Source organism: Heteronotia binoei, chromosome 5 (genome assembly GCF_032191835.1).
Source record: "Heteronotia binoei isolate CCM8104 ecotype False Entrance Well chromosome 5, APGP_CSIRO_Hbin_v1, whole genome shotgun sequence".
Taxonomy (NCBI): Eukaryota; Metazoa; Chordata; class Lepidosauria; order Squamata; family Gekkonidae; genus Heteronotia; species Heteronotia binoei.
The window spans coordinates 27,182,420-27,207,023 of NC_083227.1; the positions used below are offsets into that span (position 1 = coordinate 27,182,420).

Below are 24,604 nucleotides of genomic sequence, written 5' to 3' on the forward strand. Positions count from 1 at the left end.
TGGAGAGATGCGTAAAGGATAGCATGGATGTACACCAGTTTGGTGTAGTGGTTAAGCATGCGGACTCTTATCTGGGAGAATCAGGTTTGATTCCCCACTCCTCCACTTGCACCTGCTGGAATGGCCTTGGGTCAGCCATAGCTCTTGCAGAGCTGTCCTTGCAAGGGCAGCTGTTGCAAGAGCTCTCTCAGCCGCACCCACCTCACGGGGTGTCTGTTGTGGGGAGGGGGGAAGTAAAGGAGATTGTGACCGCTCTGAGGCTCAGAGTGGATGGCGGGATATAAATCCAATAGCATCATATCTTCTTCCTCTTCTTCTTCTTCCTTTTCTGTTGCAAGGCTCAGAGGGTCGGGCTCCTTGCTCTTGGTTCTAGTGCTGGAAGATGCTGAGGCTGCCTGCTGGGGAGGCAGGAAAATAGTCACCCCCCTCCTCTCTAGCATAATGTGTGCAGAGAAGCCCAAGCAGGGACTATTGTAAAAGGAAGTATTTCCTATTGTCTGTTCTAAACCTCCTGCCCATCAATTTCATTGGGTGCCCTCAAGTTCTAGTCTTTTGGGAGAAAGTGGAAGAAGTCTCTTGGACAGCTCTCTCCACCCCTTCAAGACCTCCAAGATTTTTAGGGTACAAGCCAGGGGTGTCGAACTCATTTGTTATGAGGGCCGGATCTGACATAAATGAGACCTTGTCGAGCTGGGCCGGGCCATGTCAGTCCAGGCAATGTCATAGAATCATAAAGTTGGAAAGGACCTCCAGGGTCATTAGTCCAACCCCCTGCATAATGCAGGAAATTCACAAATACCACCACCCCTTAAATTCACAGAATCCGTATTAATATAAAATACGTTAGCCTGGAGAGGAGGTGGCTGAGAGGTGATATGATCACCATCTTCAAGTACTTGAAGGACTGTCGTATAGAGCAGGGGTCCCCAGGTCCCGGACCGGTCCCGGTCCGTGGCCTGTTTCTAAGTGGGCTACGCAGCCGCACCCCCCTTCCCCCCCGCACAGCCTCGCCGTCCACCGTTTAAGGCTGGGAAAGGTGCCATGAAGAGCTTTCCAGGCTGGCCTCCCCTGCCCCCTGCTGATCAGCTGATCCAATCAGCGGGGAAAACCATGGCGAGCGACCTGATCAACGGCGGAGGGGAGGAGGTCAATCTGGAAGGCGCTTCACCTTACAGTGGTAAAGTGGCCTTAAAGTGGTAAAAACAGGAGGTGGTGAGGCTGCGTGGGGGCGGGGCAGAGGAGGGAGGAGGAAACGGGGGGGGAGGAGGCACGGCGCGGGGCGGCCGCTGGCTCTGGGGCCGTGGTGGGCCAGCCATCTCTGGGGCCGGTCCCTGGGATAGAAAAGGTTGGGGGCCTCTGATATAGAGGATGATGTTGAATTGTTTTCTGTGGCTCCGGAAGGTAGGACCAGAACCAATGGGTTGAAATTAAATCAAAAGAGTTTTTTGCTCAACAATAGGAAGAACTTCCTGACTATTAGAGCGGTTCCTCAGTGGAACAGGCTTCCTTGGGAGGTGGTGGGCTCTCCTTCCTTGGAGTTTTTTAAACAGAGGCTAGATGGCCATCTGACAGCATCTGAGGTAGGTATTTGTGGGTTTCCTGCATTGTGCAGGGGTGTTAGCCAAAATGCCCTCAAAATGAGGTTGGGGAATTAGTTAGGTGGGCACCTGGCTCACTAGGAATCTTTTTACCAATTTATACCAGGCTCAACCATCCAGAGGGTAATTGCTCAATAAAAAGGACTCTAATTTAATAAAAACCAATTGTAATTTATTTAGAATAATAGTTCTTCCACACAAGATAAAAATACAAACAATCACACATTCACACAGGTCTAAGAAACACAGATAGATTGATAGGGGAACATATAAGGGTAGACAGACAGGGTAATATTTACCTCTCGCAGACTTCAAGGAAGGCTCCGGTGGCGACAGTTGAGGGAATGGGGGAGGACCCGAAACTGATCAGGAATCGGGGATGGATCTATGCAGCGGAAGGTGGGTTGCTGAATAGAAGCACACATGAGTGGAGTTGGGTCAGAGGTTAAATAGGCTCCCTTAGGCCCCTTAGGGGATGGGAGGTGACGGGGAGGAGAGATGGGAGGCTCTGTGATGACCATGAAGGCTGGACATTAGCAGAGCCAATGGTGAGTCCTTTGGTGACATCCAATTGGGTGTTTGCTTTGACCAATGAACTTCACCTTAGTCCCGTGAACCTGGAAATCTCCAAGTTACAATATGGCCTGAGGCGGCTCCAAGGTGTTAGACTGGGGTAAGAATGGGAATGGCTGGATACTTAAGGTTAAGTGGGCTTATCTGGGAAGGTGACAATAGGGAATCAAATATTGACCTAGGTATCACCCGGGTAAGACAAAAGACTTGGTTGATGGAGGAGAAGTTCTTCCTCTTTTCTCATCATCTTCTGGGCAGGAGTTCTTGTTTAGGGTATTGCCCGGCAATCAGGAACATTAGTTGAGCTGTTAATCCATTCATGGGGCAGATGGGTTGCTTGCGAGCCAAGGGTGACACAGGGTGTGTACGTGAGCCTTCCACTATGAAGGAATGAAGTCCAGTCTGGCAGGAAGATGGCTACGAGTGGTGTTAGCCCTTGGTTCATGGAAAACAGGCTAGAAACTGCTTGCCTGTACAGTTCATGGTGGTGTGGCTTCTGCCACTGCAGTGGCCAAGACTGGGCACACAAGGAGTAGCTGGCAGCTCATTTGTAGAATGCTGCTGCAAAGCTGAGGCTGATAGTATCCACATAAGCCTTAGAAACGGTAAGCAAAGTCCACTTCTTAGAGCAGATGTGTGAGAGTCAAAACTCCAGGCACCCTGGCAACCATACTGGTGATCACGATGTCCATATGTATGAAAAGTAGGGGGCTTTTTCCTCACAGGGGGTTGGACTAGATGACCCTGGAGGTCCCTTCCAACTCTATGATTCTATGTGTGTACCTATTTAATATTAGGTAGCAGAGACATAAACTTTTTAAAGGACACAAACAAACACGACTAAAGATTTTTTTAAAAAAAACCTTAAAATAAAACATGCTTAAAACATTAACACTTGTTGGTGTTAAAGGTGTTTTCTTTGTATTTCTCCGAGTGGGGGTTGTGGGTAAGGCTGGGGGAGAGAAGGAGGAAGCAGATACAGGAGGGAGGGAAGGGCTGGTGGGGGAAGGATGGAGGAGATGCTGAAATGGGCAAAGAGGTGGGAGGGGCAGAGGGTGAGATGTCCTGGTCTAAGGCAGGGGTGTCAAACTCATTTGTGAAAGCTAAGAGTTTAGATTTTACGTCAATAATCACCAAGCTTCAGGAGCAAGGTTCTGCCCCAAATTGAGCAAATTTCTGGGGTATTGGTACCCAGGCAAATTGACATAATTCTTCTAAATAACTGGCAAAGAGTTGATGCTTTACCATCCAAAATCTTGCTACTTATCTCCCTCATAACAGCAGCCAAAACTACTATTGCACACAACTGGAAATCGCCTCAGGTTCCGAGTATGGAATGTTGGCTGCTCGAAGTATGGGAGTACATTGCACTGGAGAAACTTACTGCAGATTTAGATTCTCATGATCCTATAAAGGCAGCGCAGAAGTTTTACGCAAAATGGTACCCAGTTTTAGATAGAATTGGTGTGGACACTCTGTACATGGAGTCAATAAACAAACGTAATACATAAGACAATTATACTTTCCTGATCTGTATGGAACAGCTTCTTCATATTATGTACTCAATGGTTATGTCATCTGTACTAGAGAATATGTTGCCTATTCTGGAAATAATGTGTAATTATTGTTGTTTTCTTTTTATATCTTTTAAAATAAATAATAAACAATGTTAATCAACAAGCTTTCTCTACAATAACTGGAGGAAGATTACAAGGCCCTTTTTAGTTTGATCCTGGTTTGGAACAAAGTCACAGCATCATCTGCATAAAGCAAAATTGGTACACCGATCTCAGCTAATTTGGGGGGAGGGCAGTAATCATAAAAAATGGATGCTACATCATTTAAATATAAATTAAACAAGATGCCAGCAAGCATCCCTGAGGAACTCCCTTTTCCAAATTAAATGTATTTGTTAAACTCCCATTGTACCCACATCATACTTGGGCAGTCAGACCCAAATATAAAAGTTGAATAACCCCTAGGAGCCTTTTATAAAACTGGTAGAGAGCCCCGTAAAGTACTGCAGTACTGCATTCGGAGCCCTCTGCTCATGACCTGAGTTCGATCCCAGGTAGCCGTTAAAAAGTCTGTTGTGAAAACGTGATGTGACATCACCCCAGAGTCAGAAACAACTGGTGCTTGCACAGGGGACTACCTTTACCTTTATTAGAGTATTAGGCAAGTTTCCTAATACTCAGAGCCTGGTGCTTTTCCTAATTTTAATCCCTCAATAAGGCAAATGACCTCCTTAATCGATACCTCAGGCCAGGGTGCTGTTTCATCAAAAGGAATCCTGAGCTTTTAAAAAGGGGGGAAAGCCCACCCCCCATCTTTAAGCGTAGAGAGAAACTTGGCTGACATCCAGAAAGACGAACAGACAAGAAGCCTAAGATGGCTGAATCAGACCAGTAGTCTCTTTAGCCCAGTATCCTGTCTGACTCAGTGTCCACCCAATTCTTTGGGAGGGCCAACAACAGGGCAGAGAGGCTGAGGCCTTAATAAGAACATCAGAAGAGCCCTGCTGGACCAGAGCAGTAGTCTGTCTAGTCCAGCATCTTGTCTGACTCAGTGTCTGCTCAGTTCTTTTGGGGGGCCAACAACAGGGCAGAGAGGTGGCTAAGGCCTTTCCCTGATGTTACCTCCTGGCTCTGGTTCAGAGGTTGACTGCCTCTGAATGTGGAAGTTCCCCTCAGTCAAGATGGCTAGTAGGCCTCGATAGACTTCTCCCTGAATCCTCCTAATCTCTTTTTCAAGCTGTTTTTTTTCCTGTGTCCATCACTCCATCTTCTGGCAGCAAATTTCACATTTTAATCACTCTCTGTGTAAAGTGGTATTTCCTTTTGTCCGCCTGGAACCTAGTGCCAGTCAGCTTCATTGGATGCCCTCCAGTCCTAGTATTTGGAGAGTTGGATAAACTTTAAACTTTGTGGTAATAACTAATTTACAGAGCTCTCTCAGTCTCAGCATTCTCTCATTCTGCTCAGACTCCAGCTGAGGAGAAACAGAAAATGTGTGTTCCACTTCCCTCATTTCTGGCCACTCCCAGGAACTATAACACAGTCTGTTTCTTTCATATCCCTACACTTGTCACGGCTCTGATGAAACCACCTAAAAATACATAGGTTAACATGCATACAGATAATTGAAATCATATGTGGCTTTTCCCTCTTTTTTCTGTTCCATTATTGATTAACTCTTTCATTGGCTTCTCCCCATGGAACAGCTTTTCCTGTAAATAAATGCTTTCTTCTTCTATCAGGGTGGGATGTCCTTTGAAGCTGTGGCTGTGTATTTCACCTTGGGGGAGTGGACCCTGCTGAGCCCAACCCAGAGAACTCTCTACAAGGAAGTCATGCTGGAGAATTTTGGGAATGTGACCTCTCTGGGTGAGAATCTTTTTGTTCTCTGCTGACTTCTTTTTACTGTGAGAAGTGACTTTAAGGTGGTCGTCAATAAGGAAAGACGCGGTCAAGGAGTCTGCCCTGGTCTGAGTGGCTGATCTCAGCTCCCTTCCACGACCAGAGAGCCAGCTTGGTGTAGCGGTTAAGTGTGCAGACTCTTACCTGGGAGAACTAGGTTTGATTCCCTGCTCTTCCACTTGCAGCTGCTGGAATGGCCTTGGGTCAGCCATAGCTCTCACAGGAGTTGTCCTTGAAAGGTTAGCTGCTGTGAGAGCTCTCTCAGCCCCACCAACCTCACAGGGTGTCTGTTGTGGATGGAGGAAGGTAAAGGTGTAAGCTGCTCTAAGATTCAGAATGAAAGGCAGGGTATAAATCCAAGATCTTCTTTTTCTATGGGCAATCACTGTCCTTAAGGCAAGCCTGCTCTCCATTATTCCCTATGGCCAAATGTGATATCCATTATTCCTTATGAGCAATCTTGCATTCTATACTGGCAATCATGTATTGTCTGTGGGCAATCGCTGTCCTTAGATCAAGCCTAATTTCTGTTATTCATGCATTCTCTATTGGCAGTCATGTGTTATCTAGAGAAAGCCAGTTTGGGAGAGAGTCAGTTTGGTGTAGCAGTTAAGTGCAGGGACTCTTATCTGGGAGAACCAGGTTTGATTCCCCACTCCTCCACTTGCAGCTGCTGGAATGACCTTGGGTGAGCCATAGCTCTCGCAGAGCTGTTCTTGAAAGGGCAATTTCTGTCAGCGCTCTCTCAGCCCCACCTACCTCACAGGGTGTCTGTTGTGGGGGAGGAAGGCAAAGGAGATTGTGAGCCGCTCTGAGATTCAGAGTGAAGGGCAGGATATTAATCCAATACCTTTTTCCTCTTCCTCTGATGTGGCAGGGGTTCTGAGGGGCCAAGGGATGCTTGGTGTGGAGAAGGTGGGGTGGTCTAAAGCAGGGGCTTCTTGCTTGAGTCTGAGCCTGTCCTTAACCTGGGTTCAGATGTGGCTGTGGAGGGGACTCTGTTAAATTCTCTGCCACTTCAGTTAGTTCTCGACTGGCAATTTCCCTCCCAGCTTGGCAGAGAGCAGCTATAGAAATCGCAGTGCCAGACAGGTTGTTCTTGCTCCATGCTGTACTCCACCCCCACCCCTATGACTTTCCTGTTGGGTATACCTGGCATGGAACTGCTAAACTGACGTCCATGCGCATAAATTATAACTGTGTGTGTCTTTTCCTGATAAAAAGGACCTCAGATTGCCAAACCTGATCTCATATCCTGGCTGGAAGAAGAGGAAGAGCTGTTTCTTGAGATCGCTGATGAAGAGGAGGGATTGACAGGTAGCTGCTTAGATATTTTTCATGGGATGGTGGGTTCCCATCCTTTCCTTCCCAAGGGCATCTTTCTCCTCACAGTTTGAGTTTCCCCTTGAAAGAGTCTGGCTGAGTTGTGGATGCTGAAATGATGCCTGTAGATCTGGAACCTATGAAAATAGGTGACTTCTTTCTTCCAACTCAGATCATTTATGCCAAGTCTAGCTAAGTATAGTCCTCTCTGAGAGGCTGAGTCTTTCAGGCCTGGGTGTTTCATAAGAAAGACCATATCTTTCATGAAATGGTGTGTTCCCGCCATTTCTTTCCTCAGGGCTGGTGGATTTCCCCAGCCTTCTTTCTCCTCACAGTTTGAGTTTCCCCTCGAAAGAGCTTGGCTGAGTTGTGAATGCTGAAATGGTGCCTGTAGATCTTGAACCTATGAAAACAGGTGACTTCTTTCTACCAACTCAGGTCACATGCCAAGTCTAGCTCAGTATAGTCCTCTCTGATAGGCTGAGTCTTTCAGGCCTGGGTGTTTCCTGAGATTCCTTTAACTGGCTATAGCTGATCTTGATCCTGGGTTGCTGTTCCTTACAATGCAAAGCATGTGCTATTCCCACAGAAATTTGGCCAGTGTTCCCTCTAAGCTGAGTTAGCATGAGCTAGCTCATAGATTTTTTTAGCCTCCAGCTTGCACATTTTTGTCTTAGCACAAGAAGGATGAACCCAGAGCACACTAATATATGCAGTAGCTCACAACTTTAATGCCAGTAGCTCACAAAGTAGAATTTATGTTCACAAGACTCTGTAGCTTAGAGGGAACACTGGATGTGGCCCAAAGCAGCTCTCATGTGAACACCCCCCTCTCACAGAACAGGCTTCTAAGTCAGGCACATGGGGGGGTTGGCACATCGAGGGGCACCTAGAGGAAACTCTTTCCCTGAACACCATCCTCCGTCCCTGACCCTGGAGAAATGAGGAAAGCCACTTCAGGACAACTCTGTGAACTCCTTTGTTGGCAAGTCAGTGGGCCAAAAGATCACGATCAACTGTCGAACACTGCTGTGAGGTCAAGCGACAGTGAGAGATGTCAGGGACTGAATTACTCTAAATCAGAGATATTGGACTCGTTTGTTATGAGGGCCGGATCTGACATAAATGAGACCATGTCGGGCCAGGCCTTGTTGGGTTGGGCCAAGCCATGCCCTGTCAGGTCATGTGTATACCTATTTAAGTTTGGTAGCAGAGATATAGATTTTATTAAAAACACAGACAAACACAAATATACTTTTTTTAAAAACTTAAAACATGCTTAAAACGCCTGCACTCATTGGTTTTAAAGATGCTTTCTTTATATTTCTCCCATGGGATCCAGGGAACTGGGCAAAGGAAGCTCTGCCTCTTGTAAGCCAAAATGCCCTCAAAAGAGGTTGGGGAATTGACAGGTGGGCACCTTTGGCTTAAAAGGATCTAGAATCTATGTATACAGGATTCCACTTCCAGAAATTATTGCTTAAAACTATTGCAGAAAAATATAGAACACACACACACACACACAAGGTCATGAATTTATGCAACACACATACAGTCCTAATAAAAATAGAGAGAAATGCAGAGATAACACTGGGATGAACAAACAGGGTGATAATTACCAATCGTAGTCTTCAAGGAAGTCTCCAATGGCTGAAAAATGAGGACTAGGGGGATGGTGACCTTCAACTGGCCAAGAATCGGGGGTGTAACTAAACAGTGGAAAAGGGATACTGCTAGATGCACACGTGTAAAAAGTTGGGTCAGAGGTTATAAGGCGTCCCCTGAGCCCTTAGGGGATCGGAGGTACAGGGGCGGATGACAGGTGGTCAGCTGGTGCATGACCTCAGAAAAAGGGGCGGCTTTGCAGTGACTATAAGGGCTGGACTTATGCAGCCAGTTAATTGGCACCCCCTGGTTGGATGCTATTAGCTAACCAATGAGCAGACTTGGCCTTAGTTATCTGATTGGACTTCCAGGCAACAAAGTTGGCCAAGGTGGGAGGCTCCAAGGTGACCATCAAAGGAAAGAATGTGTGACATTCCTGGGGTGGGGGTAACTGAAAGCTATTAAACATACTAAAAAGGTGTCAATAGATGGCCAAATTGCTACCTAAGGTGGCACCCAATCTATACAAAGACACTTGGCTCTGTATGATGCTGTTCTTCCTCTTCTTTATTCCTCTGCTGGTGCCATCTTTTGTCTTAGTTCCGATGAACAAAGGCTGAGGCAGTGTGGCAGATTCCCCTCCTGGGGTGAGTTTGATTGCCTTATGCACAGGTGACACCTATTGTGTACGTGAACATCCTGCTTTGCTATCATGGAGTTTTGTGAGGCAGAACGATAGTGGCTAGTGGTGTTAGCCTTCTCATAGGGATTCCATGGTCAGGGGCTGGAAACGGCTTGTCTGGACAGTCCCTGACAGCGCACCTTCTCCCGCTGCAATGGCTGAGATGGCTATCACACGGAGCAATTGGAAACGCATCTTTCCTCCTGGTCAGCACTCTTCCAGAGACGCTGAGTGCTTGCTGCAACGTTATTAGTGCTCAAATAAGTCCCTTATATTCAGGTAGACAAAAACCCACATTTCTTGGCAGATGTGTGTGAGTTGTACCTCCAGGTGGCCTAGCAACCGTACTGGTGATCACAATGTCCATGTGTATGAAAAGTAGGGGGCTTTTTGCTCACACTCTTTCCTTCCTTCCCAGGGAACCAGCTGGGGGAGGAGCCTCAGCCAATAAAAGGAAGGGAGGCTTGGCCCAGTAGCTCTGCTGGGCAATTGAGAGAGCCTGGCAAAGCAAGTTCTCCCTCCTCCACTTCTTCCCCAAGGGAGGAGCCTCAACCAATGGAGAAAATCGAGGTTTTGCTTTGTAGCTCCTGTGTGACTGAGCAAGCCTGGCAAAGCAAGCTGTTATGCAGAAGGAAGCAAGAGAGAGAGAGAGAAGGAAGCAGATGTCAGCCAGTTGCCTGGGGGCCTAATAAGAGCCTTCTGAGGGCCTAATTTGGCCCCCTGGCAATGAAGACTGAATAGAATTCCTTCTTCGCAGCCTAGGATTCCCAGCCCAGCAAGGGAACACCCTTGAGGGAGGCAGGAGTGCTTCTCCCCTCAATGTTGGCGCAAGACTGACAGCTGCATCTCTTTGTGGAATGTCAACTTGATCCTTTAGTTTCTTCCATTCTAGCTTTCTTCCCATCTTTATTTGCTAAAGAAAAAGGGAGGTGGTTACCAGGTCTAAAGCCTTTGTGTGTGGGAGGGGGGCGGGGTGGGGTTGGGACCATTGTTCCTTTATCATGAGAGAAGAGAGGATGGTGAAGTGCTGTTTTCACCAGTGGCAAGTGGCAAGATCTCAGCAAGGAGTTCCCCTGCATCCTGCCGTTATCCCACTCCAGCCCCCTTTCTTGTTTCCCAGACCTACCACCCGAGACCTCTGAGAGGTTAACAGTCTGCTTGCCTGAAACAGACTTTCCTTAATAATATCAGAATCCCCCCCTTTATAGCTGCCAATTTGGAAGTAGGGGAAAGTTCTTGGAACCTGACTTGTTAGAGGGATTCTCCACAGTGCAGGAGCCAGAGAAGGAGGCTTTTTTCAAGGGCAGAAACCAAAATGACAGCAGTTTCAGAAAGAAGACTGTTTATGATACAGAATCTAATATAATACAATCCGAGAGAAGTCACTATAATGGATAACACAACAAAAAAATGCAAGCTAGTGACCAATTTACTAAGAAGTATACTTCTTAGTAAATTGGTCACTAGCTTGCATTTTTTGTTGTGTTATGATACAGAATCTAGCATACAATGGAGACACCAAAAAAGCCATAATTGAACACTATAAGACAGGGGTGTTGAACTCATCCGTCACGAGGGCTGCATCTGACGTAAATGAGACCTTGTCGGGCTGGGCCATGTGTGTCATAAAATGTAATGCCAGGTAGTGGAGATATAAACTTTATAAAGGACACAACACAAAGGGTTTTTTTTTAAAAAAAAAAACTTAAAATAAAACATGCTTAAGTCCTGAGCATTCTTGCAATGTATTTTAGTTATTTAACAGTCTCTGGTATCTGACATCTCTTGCTCTAATGAACCTTGGCCAATAAAAGGAAGAGAGGCTTGGCTCAGTAGCTCTGCTGTGCGATTGAGAGAGCTTGGCAAAGCAAGCTCTCCCTCCCCCACTTCCTCTCCAAGGAAGAAGCCTCAACCAATGGAGAAAATGTAGGCTTTGCTCCATAGCTCCTGTATGATTCAGCAAGCCTGGCAAAACAAGTTGTGATGCAGAAGGAAGCAAGAGAGAGGGACAAGGAAGCAGATGACAGTCAGTTGCTTGTGGGCCTGATAGGACGCCTCCAGGGGCCTGATCCGTCCCTCGGGCTTCATGTATGACACCCCTGCTAAGACTCTCTCATCTGAGCATAAGAAAATCCAGTATGTAAGAATGCACCCAGTGTCTCCACACTTACCTCTGTAATGCATAAATATAAAGGCCAAATTAAATTATTGGTTCCAGATCAGGTGTTCAGATTAAAATCACCCCAGCTGCCTTGTTCATCATCACACAAGGTCATTGTCAAATACTTTTTTCCTTTCTTTCTGCAGGAGGCGTGTTCAAATTAGCAGATGAACCATCTGAGCGTCTCAGGATACAGAAAAAGGATGCATATTCAGATGTGAAAGACAAACTTGAATATAGCAATGCATTGAGGAATGAGGAGGGAAAGCATCCATATAAAGGGATAAACACTTCTGGTCTTCTACAAGGGGGTGACTCTCTACTGGAAAAAATATGCAAAGGAATGAAGAGGAATATGTGTACTGCAAGCAGGGAAATGGTTAATATTTGCCAAAACTCATACGGCAAGAGGAAAATATATAAATGTCTGGAGTGTGGTAAAAGCTTTAGGCAAAAATATATGTTAACTTCCCATCAAAGAATTCTTAAGGGGGAAAAATCTTTTCAATGCCTTGATTGCAGAAAAAGTTTCAGTGAGAGTGGACACCTTGCTTCCCATCAAAAAATTCACATAGGGGAGAAACGGTATAAATGCATGGAATGTGGGAAGTCCTTTAGTCGAAGAGGAAACCTTGCTCGCCATCAAAGAATTCACACAGATGAGAAGCTGTATAAATGCATGGAATGTGGGAAAACCTTTAGTTGGAGAGGAAACCTTGCTCGCCATCAAAGAATTCACATAGGGGAGAAACGGTATAAATGCATGGAATGTGGGAAGTCCTTTAGTCGAAGAGGAAACCTTGCTCGCCATCAAAGAATTCACACAGATGAGAAGCTGTATAAATGCATGGAATGTGGGAAAACCTTTAGTTGGAGAGGAAACCTTGCTCGCCATCAAAGAATTCACATAAGGGAGAAACTGCATAAATGCATGGAATGTGGAAAAACCTTTAGTCGTAGAGGAAACCTTGCTCGCCATCAAAGAATTCACACAGGGGAGAAACTGCATAAATGCATGGAATGTGGGAAAACCTTTAGTCGGAGAGGAAACCTTGCTCACCATCAAAGAATTCACATGGGAGAGACGCCGTATAGAAGCCTGCAATGTGGAAAAGGCTTCAGTCTGAGGGACAGCCTTAGTCACCATCAAAAAATTCACACAGGGGAGAAGCCATATAAATGTTTAGAGTGTGGGGAAAGCTTCAGTCAGAGTGGAAGTCTTGCTTCCCATCAAAGAATTCACAGAGAGCAGAAATCATATAAATGCATGGAGTGCAAGAAAAGCTTCAGTCACAGTGGAATACTAGCTTCCCATCAAAGAACTCACACAGGGGAGAAACCACACAAAAGCATGGAATGTGGGAAAAGCTTTAGTGTAAAAGCCAAGCTTTCTATGCATCAACGAATTCACACAGGGGAGAAGCCATATAGATGCCTGCAATGTGGGAAAAGCTATAGACGGAGAGGAAGCCTTGCTTGTCATCAAAGTATTCACACAGGGGAGAAGCCTTATAGATGCTTACAATGTGGAAAAAGCTTCAGATGGAGGGCTAGCCTTGGTCGCCATCAAAGTATTCACACAGGAGAGAAGCCATATAGATGCCTGCAATGTGGGAAAAGCTATAGACTGAGAGGAAGCCTTGCTCGTCATCAAAGTATTCACACAGGGGAGAAGCCTTATAGATGCTTACAATGTGGAAAAAGCTTCAGATGGAGGGCTAGCCTTGGTCGCCATCAAAGTATTCACACAGGAGAGAAGCCATATAGATGCCTGCAATGTGGAAAAAGCTTCAGATGGAGGGGAACCCTTACTTCCCATGAAAGAATTCACACAGGGGAGAAACCTTATAAATGCCTGGAGTGTGGGGAAAGCTTCATGGTGGGTGAAAAACTTACTTCCCATCAAAGGATCCACACAGGGGAGAAACCATATAAATGCCCAGAGTGTGGGAAAAGCTTCCGAAAGAATAGAAACCTCACTTACCATCACAGAATTCACACAGGGGAGAAGCCATATACATGCTTGGAGTGTGGGAAAAGCTTCCCTCAGAGTTCACAGCTCATTGTCCACCAAAGAATTCACACAGGGGAGAAACCATATAAATGTATGGAGTGTGGGAAAAGCTTCAGTCAGTCTGGAAGTCTTGCTTACCATCAAAGAATTCACACAGGGGAGAAACCATACAAATGCATGGAATGTGGGAAAAGTTTCAGTAGGCATTCTGAATTTACTTCCCATCAAAAAATTCACACAGGGGAGAAACCATATGGATGCCTGCATTGTGGGAAAAGTTTCAGACGGAGCGGACAGCTTACTTCCCACCAAAGAACTCACACGGGGAGAAACCATATAAATGCCTAGAGTGTGGGAAAAGCTTCGCTCAAAGGTGAACACTTCTTGACCATCAAGGAATTCATGAAGTGTGGAAAAAGCTTCTGTAGGAATAGAAACCTTACTTACCATCAGAGAATTCACATAGGGAAGAAGCCGCATAAACGCCTGGAGTGTGGGAAAATGCTTCAGTCAGGGTGAAATCTTGTCAATCAAAGAATTCCTAGAGCTGAGAAACCACATACATTCCTGGAGTATGACAAAGTTTTCTGTATGTTTACAGTCCTTGTTTTCTGTCAAAGGATATACTCAGGGATGAAACTACAGAAATCTCTGAAGTGTGGGAAAACTTTTATCGTATAAGACTTTAGAAATTAACAGCCAGAGTTTCAGAACCTGCAATCCACCTTAGCTACAATACTGGCCTCAATGGTTCACTCCTCATTGACATTCCATGGGGGGAGGGGAACATGTCCCATTCTGCAAGGTCCAGGTTGTCCAGTGAACGGGTTAAAGTCCTTAGATCTACAGCAAAACCCACCAACCAGCAAAGATTCCTGCTGACATCTCTGAATGACAGAAAGGGGTATAGCCAAACCCCCTTCCTGCAGCCCCTTGACACCCCCCATCCTCCCGTTCAGTGCTAGAGGACAGGGTTGAAACCGCAGAAAGACCTGTGACTTCTATGAGACTCCTTTCTGTCCCAAGCTCAAACTGGGGCCTGGAATTCTTTTGGAATTACACCTGATCTCCAGATGGTGGAGTGGAAGGGATATTGAACTCTTGTTATGAGGGATGGATCTGACATAAATGAGACCTTGTCAGGCTGGGCCTTGTGTGTTCCTATTTTAGATTAGGTAGCAGAGATATAAACTTTATAAAAGACGCAGACAAACAGATTTTTTTTTTTAAAAAAATTAACTTTAAATAAAACATGCTTAAAACATCAGCACTCGTTTTGTCTCAAAGGTGCTTTCTTTGTATTTCTCCCATGGGATCCAGGGAACTGGGCAAAGGAAGCTCTGGCTCTTGCCTCCCTTCCCCAGGGGACCAGGAGGGGGAGGAGTCTCAGACAATAGAAGGAAGAGAGGCTTGCCTCAGTTGCTCTGCTGTGCAATTGACAGAGACTGGCAAAGCAAGCTGCGATGCAGAAGGAAGCAAGAGAGAGAAGGAAAAGACAGGTTGCTTACATGTAACTGTAGATCTTCGAGTGGTCATCTGTGCATTCACACTTGTGGGATACTGCGCCTGCACTGGTCCCCGATCGGTATCTGTAAGAAAGCCCGGGAATTTTCCACGGTCGGCGCCACTGGGCATGCGCAGGCGTCCCATTGCGCACACCCAACGGCGCCATCGCGGTAATCCCGCCAGTTCCTTCATGACCGCTGAAAAGCCCCTATTGAAGGGAGACCGTCAGCAGTGGGGAAGGAGGGCGGGTAGTGTGAATGCACAGATGACCACTCAAAGATCTACAGTTACAGGTAAGCAACCTGTCTATCTTCTTCGTGGTCTCTGTGCATCACACTTGTGGGAGATTAGCAAGCAAGGCATACCTGGAGGTGGGAAGATGGTCAACCGGAGACAACAGATTGTAGAACCGCAGTCCCCAACCAAGTCCTCTGTTGAGCATGCACGTCCAGCGCGTAGTGCTTCATGAAGGCATGCGGGGAAGACCAGGTAGCAGCTTTGCAGACATCCGCCAAGGGCACGCCCTTCAGGAACGCCACCGATGTCGCCATTGCTCTTGTGGAGTGCCCACGAACAGGTCCCGGCAGCGGCCTCTTTGCTAGGAGGTAGCAGATCTTGATGGTCTCCGTCAGCCACTTCGAGAATCTCTGTGAGGAGATCTTGGAGCCCAGTCTGGGCGCAGTGTATGAGACGAACAGCTGCTGGTCCCTGCGGAAGGCCTTAGAGCGCTTTAGGTAAAAAAGTAGGGCACGCCTGACGTCTAAGGAGTGCAATCTCCGCTCCTCGTCCGAGGAGGGGTTGGGGAAAAAGGCGGGTAGCCAAACCTCTAGATTAAGGTGGAATTGGGAGGGTACCTTAGGGAGGAAGTTGATATCTGGGGCCAGGGAGACACCAGATTCTCTAAAGGCTAGGTAAGGGTAGTCACAACGCATCGCCGTGAGCTCCCCTACACGACGAGCGGAGGTGATGGCCACCAAAAAGGCAGTCTTCCAGGACAGGAGCTGCAGGGAGCATGTGGCCATAGGCTCGAAGGGACGCCTGGTTAGCATGTCTAGGACTAGTGTCAAGTCCCACAACTGAGTGGGAGGCTTAGATGGTGGATGCAGTCTAAATAGCCCCCTCATAAACTTTTTGGACTGGGGGTGGGCGAAAACTGAGTATCCGCCCACAGGTTCGTGAAAGGCAGATATGGCTGCCAGGTAGACCTTAATGGAGGAGAAGACCAAGCCTGCGTCGACTAGGGACAGCAAAAAGTCAAAGATTGCCGGCAGGCCTGCCTCCTTTGGTGTGCCTGGCCGGTTAGCCATAAAGTTCGAGAACTTCCTCCACTTCCTATCGTAGGATGCCCTGGTGGAGGGTTTTCTGCTATTCAGTAGAACCTCCTGGACCCTGCCCGAGAACTCTAGGGGTCTATGAGCCACGCCGTCAGTTTCAGGTGTGGTACGTTGTGGTGTAGCACCAGGCCCCCCTGAGATGACAGGAGGTCTGGTTCTGCTGGGAAGTGGTAAAAGTTCCCCCCCGACAGGTGTAGTAGGGAGGAGAACCAGTTCTGGCGAGGCCACCAGGGGGTCACCAGGATGCAACGTGGCCTCTCCGTTGCTATCTTGTTGATTACTTTCGTCAATAGGGGGAGGGGCGGGAACAGGTAGAGGAAACGGCCCTCCCAGGGGATGAGAAGCCCGTCCCCCAGGGATGCTGGGTCGGCACCCCCTCTGGAGCAGAACATGGGGCACTTCTTGTTGTCTGCTGTGGCGAAGGCATCCAGCTGTGGGTATCCCCAAAGCTGGAAAACTGGTTGCAGGAAACGCCACTGGAGTTCCCACTCGTGTGGTGAGCCCCCCCCTCTGCTCAGGGAGTCCGCCTGTATATTGAGGACCCCTGGGAGATGTGCGGCCTTCACAAAGACGTTGTGCTGGATGCATTCCGTCCACAAATCCATCGCCAGTGCACAGAGGCGACAGGACACCGTCCCACCCTGTCTGTTGATGTACGCCAGGGCGGTGGTGTTGTCTGTGAGCAGTGCCACCGTCCTTCCCGCCAGCTTCGGGCGGAAAGAACGAAGGGCAAAGTGGACCGCCAGCAGTTCCAGGTAATTTATGTGGTGCAAGGCCAGTTTGGGAGGCCACTGGCCCCCCACGCACAGTCCGTCCATGTGGGCGCCCCAACCCCACTGGGAGGCTTCCGTGGTGATGGTCACTGTGGGGGCCAGGAGGTGGAAGGGCGCTCCTTGGCAGATATTGTCCTTCGACTCCCACCACTGGAGTGATTGGAGCATCGTAGGAGGAATAGTGAACCTCTTTCGAGGTGAGTCCTTGGTTGGGCAGAACTGACGGAGAAACCATAGCTGCAGGTCTCTCATCCTCAGTTTCGCGAAGAGAAGCACGCTTGTCGTCGCCGCCATCAGCCCCAGCATCCGCTGAAGCTGTTTTACTGTGCCCCACCCTTGTCTCTGGAGCAGCTGTACAGTGTTGGTGATGTCCTCTGCCCTTTGGGCAGGCAGGAACGCTCGGTGTAGGTTTGTGTCCAGTACTGCCCCTATGAACTGCACTGTCCTTGATGGGGTGAGTTTTGATTTCTCTAGGTTGACCTGCAGACCCAGGGCATCGAGAAGGCGTAGCGTGGTTGTGATGTGGGCAGACAGACTTTCCCTTGAGCTGGCTACCAGGAGCCAGTCGTCTATATATGGGAAGACTATCACCCCTTGCAGCCGGAGGTGGGCAGCCACTACGCTCATCATTTTTGTAAACACCCTGGGTGCTGTGGAGAGTCCGAATGGTAGGGCCGTGAACTGGAAGTGCTGTGGGCCTACCGCAAACCTTAGAAACCTTCTGAACTCTGGGTGGATGCTGATGTGGAAATAGGCATCCTTGAGATCCAGGGTGGCCATCCAATCCCCTTGGTTGATGAGGGGCAGGATGGATTGCAGTGTGGACATCCTGAACTTCTGGTACAGGATGAATTTGTTCAGATTCCGAAGGTCCATGATGGGTCTCAGCCCTCCATCCCTCTTGGGGACCAGGAAGTAGCGGGAATAGAACCCACCGGTTCTGTCCCCTGGTGGTACTTTCTCTATGGCTTGTTTCTGTAGGAGGGTGGCCACCTCTGCCAGCAGAGGTGGGGAGGGAGGAGTGGTAATCACTACGGACTGGTTTGGAATCTGAGCAAAGTCTATTTTGTAGCCCTCTTTGATGATGGAGAGAGCCCACCTGTCTGAGGAGACCCGCTCCCAGGCAGGCAGGAAAGGGCGGAGGTGGATGGTGAGGTGGGTGGGGGCGACGATGCGTGGGACAGAAAAGTCAAAGTCCCTGCTTGGAGGGGCGGGCACCCTTAGGTTTGCCTGAAGGCTGGGTGTTGTAGCGACCTCTGTTGTTGCCCGAGTAGGCCTGCTTGTCGGGCTGCGAGGGGCGTGGGCGCCACTGTTGGCTCCACTGCCTGGCTCTGGGTTGTCTGGAGGGTGCCTGCACCCCCAGGCTCTTGGAGATCTTTAAGTTCTTATCTAGTTCCTGCAGGGCGTTATCTGTGGTGGAACTAAAGAGCCCGTCCCCTTCAAAGGGCAAGTCCTCGATGAGCGCCCTGGTGTCCTACTGCAGGGCGGTGGATCTCAGCCAGGAGTGCCTGCGGATGGAGACGGCAGACATGATGTTCGAGGCAAACACGTCCACCAGGTGTTTTGCTGCTGTTAATTGCTGCTTGGCTACCTTCAGGCCTTCCTGTTGCAGTCTCTTGGCAGTCGTTTTCTTGTCCTCGGGTAGGGAGGACAGGAGGGGGGACAGCTGTTCCCACATGGCGTATTGATATCTTGCCATGCAGGCCGTATAGTTCGACACCTTGGCGCCCAGGGATCCCGCCGAGTAGATCTTCCTGCCCATGGAGTCTAATTTCTTCCCCTCCTTGTCAGGGGGGGCAGAATGCACCCTGCGCGACCTCGAGGAAGACGAGACGATGGCTGAGTTTGGTGTTGGGTGCGTGAATAAAAACTCAGCCCCCGTCTCCTGGACCTTGTACATATGGTCCAGCTTCCTCAAGGACACCGGTGCTGAGGATGGCTTCTTCCATGGGTCCTTGAGTGCCTGTAACATGACCCTGGTCATAGGCAAGGCTACGGCTGCGGAGGTGTCTCGCTGGACGATATCAAAGACACTATCGTCCACAACCGGCTTGGGCTGTGAGATGGGTAGGGAGATGGTGGCTGCCATTCTCTTAACCATCTCTGCATAGGACCGCAGGTCTTCAGAGGGTGAGACTGGAAGGTCCTCTGCTGTGTTGGGATCCGGCGAGGGTTCCCAGGTTCTCTCCCCGTTGCTCTCCGACCCTGATGGCGAGGACTCTCCGTGGTCCGAGTGTCCCGACAGGGGTGGTGTTGGCCCTCCGCGGCAGCTGGATCGGCGTCGGTGGTCGGTGTGGGGGCTCTGTCGGTGCGACGCGTCGCTCCGGTGGGATCGAGACCGATGCCGATGGTTGCCTGGGTTGGTGCGATGTCCTGGAGAACGAGGACATATCGGACCGATGCTCCCATTCCTGGTGTTCCGGTGGCTGGTACCAGTGGTACTGCGGGCAGCAGGGATATGTCGACTGCCATCTATGCTGCTCCCAGGGGGGTATCGGTGGGAAGCGGCGCGATTTGAACGACGGCTCCCTTCGTCTCACGCGCTTGGGCGCTGCAGGCGTCGCCCGATGGCAGCGTCTCAACGTCCGATGCCGAGTCGATGCTCCGCCGACGAGATGCCACCGATGGGGATCGACGGGTTAGGTCGATCTCCACTTCCGATGTTGGAGGCTGCGGCCGATGAGCGCTGGGCCCGGGGATCGGCGGGCTGCGATGCCGATGAGCGCTAGCCCTTGGAGTGGGAGGGCTGCGTGGCTGATGGACACTAGCCCTTGGTGCTGGAGGGCTGCGTGGCCGATGGACGCTAGCCCTTGGCGTTGGAGGGCTGTGCGACCGACACGCGCCGACCCCTGGAGTCGGGGGGCTGCGGAGCGGAGAGGGAGGGACCCTTCTCGGTGGCGATCGGCGCCGACACGTCGGGAGAAGGTGGAGTGGAGCGTGGCCGCTTTCGCTTCTCCTTACTCTTCGCCTTCTTGGAGGATTCGCGCCCCGCTTCCTCCCGTCGCTTCTTCACGGGCCTCTCGACCGATAGCTCGAGGGACCGTTTCGCGGGCTGCTGCTCCCTCGGAGCTTCCGTGTCGACTAAGGGCGCATCGGCCGATGGGCCCGTAGGGGGTTGGGCGGTCGCCATTTTCGGTACCGATGCTGAAGGGCCCGCCGTTTGTTTCGGAGGACGAAGTGCCGAGGCAGTAAGTGCGGCCGAGAGCCTTGCCGCCCTGTTCTTCCTGGTTTGTTTGGAGAAGCGGAGGCAGTGTGGGCAGGCCTCCACACGATGCGCTTCACCCAGGCAGAGAAGACACAGGGAATGGCCGTCGGGAGGGGCGATCTTCTTCCCGCAGGCCTGGCACCTCTTAAAAAAAAACCCAGCGACTGTCCATAGACAGCGGTCGCTGGGAAGGTCCTCTGAGAGGGGAAGAGCTAGGGAGCAACAGGGGGGGGGGAGGTCCCGGAGGACGACCCGCCGCAACACGCACCTGGAAAAAACAACTTTTTTTTTTTTAAAACTAACTAAGAACTAACTACTACTCTAAGGAAAACAACAAACAGGCTAATATTTACAGAGGCTAGGGGGGAAAAGGGTAAAAACCCGAAGCTCACCGACCGGGAACACGAGGAAAACGCAGCTTCTTTGCGCAGCCGTCAGAAGAGAGGCTTGCCTCAGTTGCTCTGCTGTGCAATTGACAGAGACTGGCAAAGCAAGCTGTGATGCAGAAGGAAGCAAGAGAGAGAGAGAAGGAAACAGATGATAGTCAGTTGCTCGGGCCTGATAGGACTAGACAAGACATTGAACTAGATGGGCCATGGGCCTGATCCAACATGACTCCTCTTATGTTCTTAACTAGAATGACTTCTTTCTTTTGCTGTCTTGATCAAAATTGCTGTTAACTCACCAGGCTGCTAACCTTCAGTCAGAGAAGATCTTACGTTGGGTGAACATCTCTTGCTGGGCTTCCCATTTCACATAACATTCTGCCAATCAGCTGAAAACCTGATTTGCTTTAACCTTAGAGAACTGCCATGCTGGCTTATTTAGCTAAGGTTGAGAACTGTTATAAGACCTGATTTTTATCACATGCCTCTTTTCTGTATTTGTAGGATTAATTTGCATCTGCTTATATCGATCAAGTTCTTTCCTTAAAAGAAGAGTTATGATTTTTTTTCCCAATAACATAGTTAACTCCAAGAAATTATCTGTTTGTTCTGCTGGCCAAAGATCTGATCTGACATCCAGGCATGTTTAGCCTGGAGAGGAGGCAGCTGAGAGGTGATGTGATCCCCATCTTCAAGTACTTGAAGGGCTGTCATCTAGAGGATGGTGCGAAATTGTTTTCTGTGGCCCCAGAAGGTAGTACCAGAACCAACGGGTTGAAATTAAATCAAAAGAGTTTCTGGCTCAACTTTAGGAAGAACTTCCTGACCGTTAGAACAGTTCCGCAGGGGAACAGGCTTCCTTGGGAGGTGGAGGTTTTTAAACAGAGGCTAGATGGCCATCTGACAGCAATGAAGATCCTGTGAATTTAGGGGGAGGCATTTGTGAGTTTCCTGCATTGTGCAAGGGGTTGGAATAGATGACCCTGGAGGTCCCTTCCTACTCTATCTGAGCTCCAATATTTGGCCAGATATCTAACAGCTGATGAATAAGATTACATTGCACTGTAAGAGCTTAGTCTCTCTCAAAGAGTTTGTCTTCAACAGACTTAATAGGGATTCTATAGCTGAGAGATTCTACAGCTAATGAGGCCTTAACTCTCCCAGAGCTGGGTTTAGTGTAGATCCCTAGTTTGCAAACTAAATAATCCTTCACAATGACCAACACTGGATAGGGAAATGAACATTTCTTGGGCAAAACACGTGTATTTGGTAACTGCATATTTTTACACACATACACATGTGTACTAGCAGAGCAGGAGTAGCCAAACGGTGGCTCAGGAAGCACATGTGGCTTTTTCACACATATTGTGCGGCTCTCAAAAAGACCCATTGCCTCGTCAACCAACGTGGAGAAGGCATTTCTCTCTTAAAGTCACTTTGCCAAACCAAGCCAGCCAGCAGTCTGAAGAATGCATTTAAAGTTAAAAGCTGGGTGACCTTGGCCTAGTCACCCAGTGGCATTTGGCCCTTAGCCCTAGATTCTCAGCCTCAGCATTGGTTAGCAAGGGAGTAAAACTGACTCTGTATTCAGAAGCCTTCCCTCCCTCCCTTCTCTCAGGTGTCTGTCACTCAAGTCTCAAAAATCTGACATTTATTCTATGTAACTTTTCATTAAGCAAGTCTGGCCACCCCTGTCCTATACAGCCTTTGTTATTTTGTCTTTACAGGTCTTTTGTCTTTAGGGGATGAGAGCCAGTTTGGTGTAGTGGTTAAGAGAGCAGACTGTAATCTGTGGGAACCAGGTTTGATTCCCCACTCCTTCACATGAAACTGTCAGTATGACCTAGGGCAAGCCACAGTTCTTTCAGAGCTGTTCTGAAAAGAGGTTTCTCAGGCCCAGGGCTTTTCTTGGTAACAGGAACTGCTTTGCGTATCAAACCACACACCCCTGATGTAGCCAATCCTTCAAGAGCTTACAGGGCTCTTAGGACAGTTTCTACTGTAAGGTCTTGGAGGATTGGCTACATCAAGGATTTGTGTGCAAAGGAGTTCCTGCTACAAAGAGAGCCTTGAATCAGCCCCACCTACTTCACAGAGTGTCTGTTGTGGGGAGGGGAAGGGGAAGGAGTTTGTAAGGCACTCTGAGACTCCCAAGTGAAGGGTGGGAGTATAAATCCAATCTATTCTTGTTTTGGCTCTGCTGTGCATGTCGGTAAAATTTTTAATTTAATTTTTAGATTTATACCCCACCCTTTCCTGCAAGCGGGCTCAGGGTAGGCTCACAACAATAAAACAACAGTTAAAATGATATCATGAAAACAGACATTCCAAAACAGGAGCAGCACTGTAAATAGTCTTACAGACATAGGCAGTAAGCATGCGGCTGATGGCTAGTAGCATAACATAACACCAGAATGGTGAAATGCTGGAGGAAGTGATGACTTTCAGAGGGTGCCCGCTGGATGGATTAAAAGCCTGGCGAAAGAGCTCCATCTTACAGGCCCTGTGAAACCTGGTCCCTAAAACTGATCTCTTGTTAATAAGTCTCTGAGTAAGAGATCATTTGGTTTGTTCTTTCAACATCAGGTTTTTTTTTTTTAATTTTAAGGAAAATAACCCAGCATGCCAAGAGTTCTCACAACATAGGGAGGTGTAAGGAAAGCCCCCTACTTTTCATACATATGGACATCATGATCACCAGTATGGTTGCCAGGGTGCCTGGAGTTTTGACTCTCACACATCTGCTCTAAGAAGTGGACTTTGCTTACAGTTTCTAAGGCTTATGTGGATACTATAAGCCTCAGCTTTGCAGCAGCATTCTACAAATGAGCTGCCAGCTACTCCTTGTGTGCCCAGTCTTGGCCACTGCAGTGGCAGAAGCCACACCACCATGAACAGTACAGGCAAGCAGTTTCTAGCCTGTTTTCCATGAGCCAAGGGCTAACACCACCAGAGTCCATCTTCCTGCCAGGTTGGACTTCATTCCCTCATAGTGGAAGGCTCACGTACACACCCTGTGTCACCCTTGGCTCGCAAGCAACCCATGATCTGCCCCATGAATGGATTAACAGCTCAACTAATGTTCCTGATTGTCTGGCAAAGCCCTAGACAAAGGCCCCTGCCCAGAAGATGATGAGAAAAGAGGAAGAACATCTGTCATAAACAAGTCTTTTGTCCAAACCGGGTGATACCTAGGCCAGCATTTGATTCCCTATTGTCACCTTTTCAGATAAGTCCATCTAATCTTAAGTGTTCCCCACCCGGTAATCACTTCTATTCATTTTCCCAACTGTCACCCCATGGCCTGTTCTAGTCAGGAAGATTCTTCCAGGTTCACAGGACCAGAGTGAAGTTCATTGGTCAAAAGTAGGCACCCAATTAGATGCCACCCATGAACTCACCATTGGCTCTGCGGAGGTCCAGCCTTCATGGTCATCGCAGAGGCCCCCCCCCCTTTCTCCTCCCTCTGACCTCCCAGTCCCTGAGGGTCTAAGGCAGTCTATTTAACCTCTGACCCAACTCCACTCATGTGTGCATCTAACAGTATCCCAGTTCTGCTGTCTAGATCTGTCCCCAATTCTGGCCACAGTTTTAGGTCCATTTCCCCTGTCCTCTTATGTCACCATTGGAACCTTCCTCGAAGACTACGATGGTAAATATTACCCTGTCTGTTTACCTTTATATGTTCCCCTATCAATCTATCTGTGTTTCTTAGGCCTGTGTGAATGTGTGATTGTATTGTATTTTTATCTTGTGTGGAAGAACTATTATTCTAAATAAATTACAATTGGTTTTTATTAAATTAGAGTCCTTTTTATTGAGCATTACCCTCTGGATGGTTGAGCCTGGTATATACTGGTAAAAAGATTCCTAGTGAGCCAGGTGCCCACCTAACTAATTCCCCAACCTCGTTTTGAGGGCATTTTGGCTTACAGAGAGCATCTCTCGTCTCCTGTCCAGTATAGTTGACCTTGAAACTCTGGTTCATATCTAGGGAAGCCTGGAGGACTCCACTCACACACAGA

The 24,604-nt window shown here is 48.6% G+C and overlaps 2 protein-coding genes across 2 annotated transcripts in view; both read left to right on the forward strand.

The window, feature by feature from the left end:
• Nucleotides 1-24,604, forward strand: part of LOC132571344 (zinc finger protein 850-like) — a 359,929-nt gene that overhangs the window by 2,259 nt on the left and 333,066 nt on the right. The gene's annotated exons all lie outside the window — the stretch shown is intronic.
• Nucleotides 1,111-13,752, forward strand: LOC132570963 (zinc finger protein 345-like). The gene is given in 6 exon segments (XM_060237598.1): nt 1,111-1,177; nt 3,453-3,523; nt 5,431-5,557; nt 6,815-6,907; nt 11,508-13,700; nt 13,703-13,752. Coding segments are annotated over 6 exon segments (2,601 nt in total).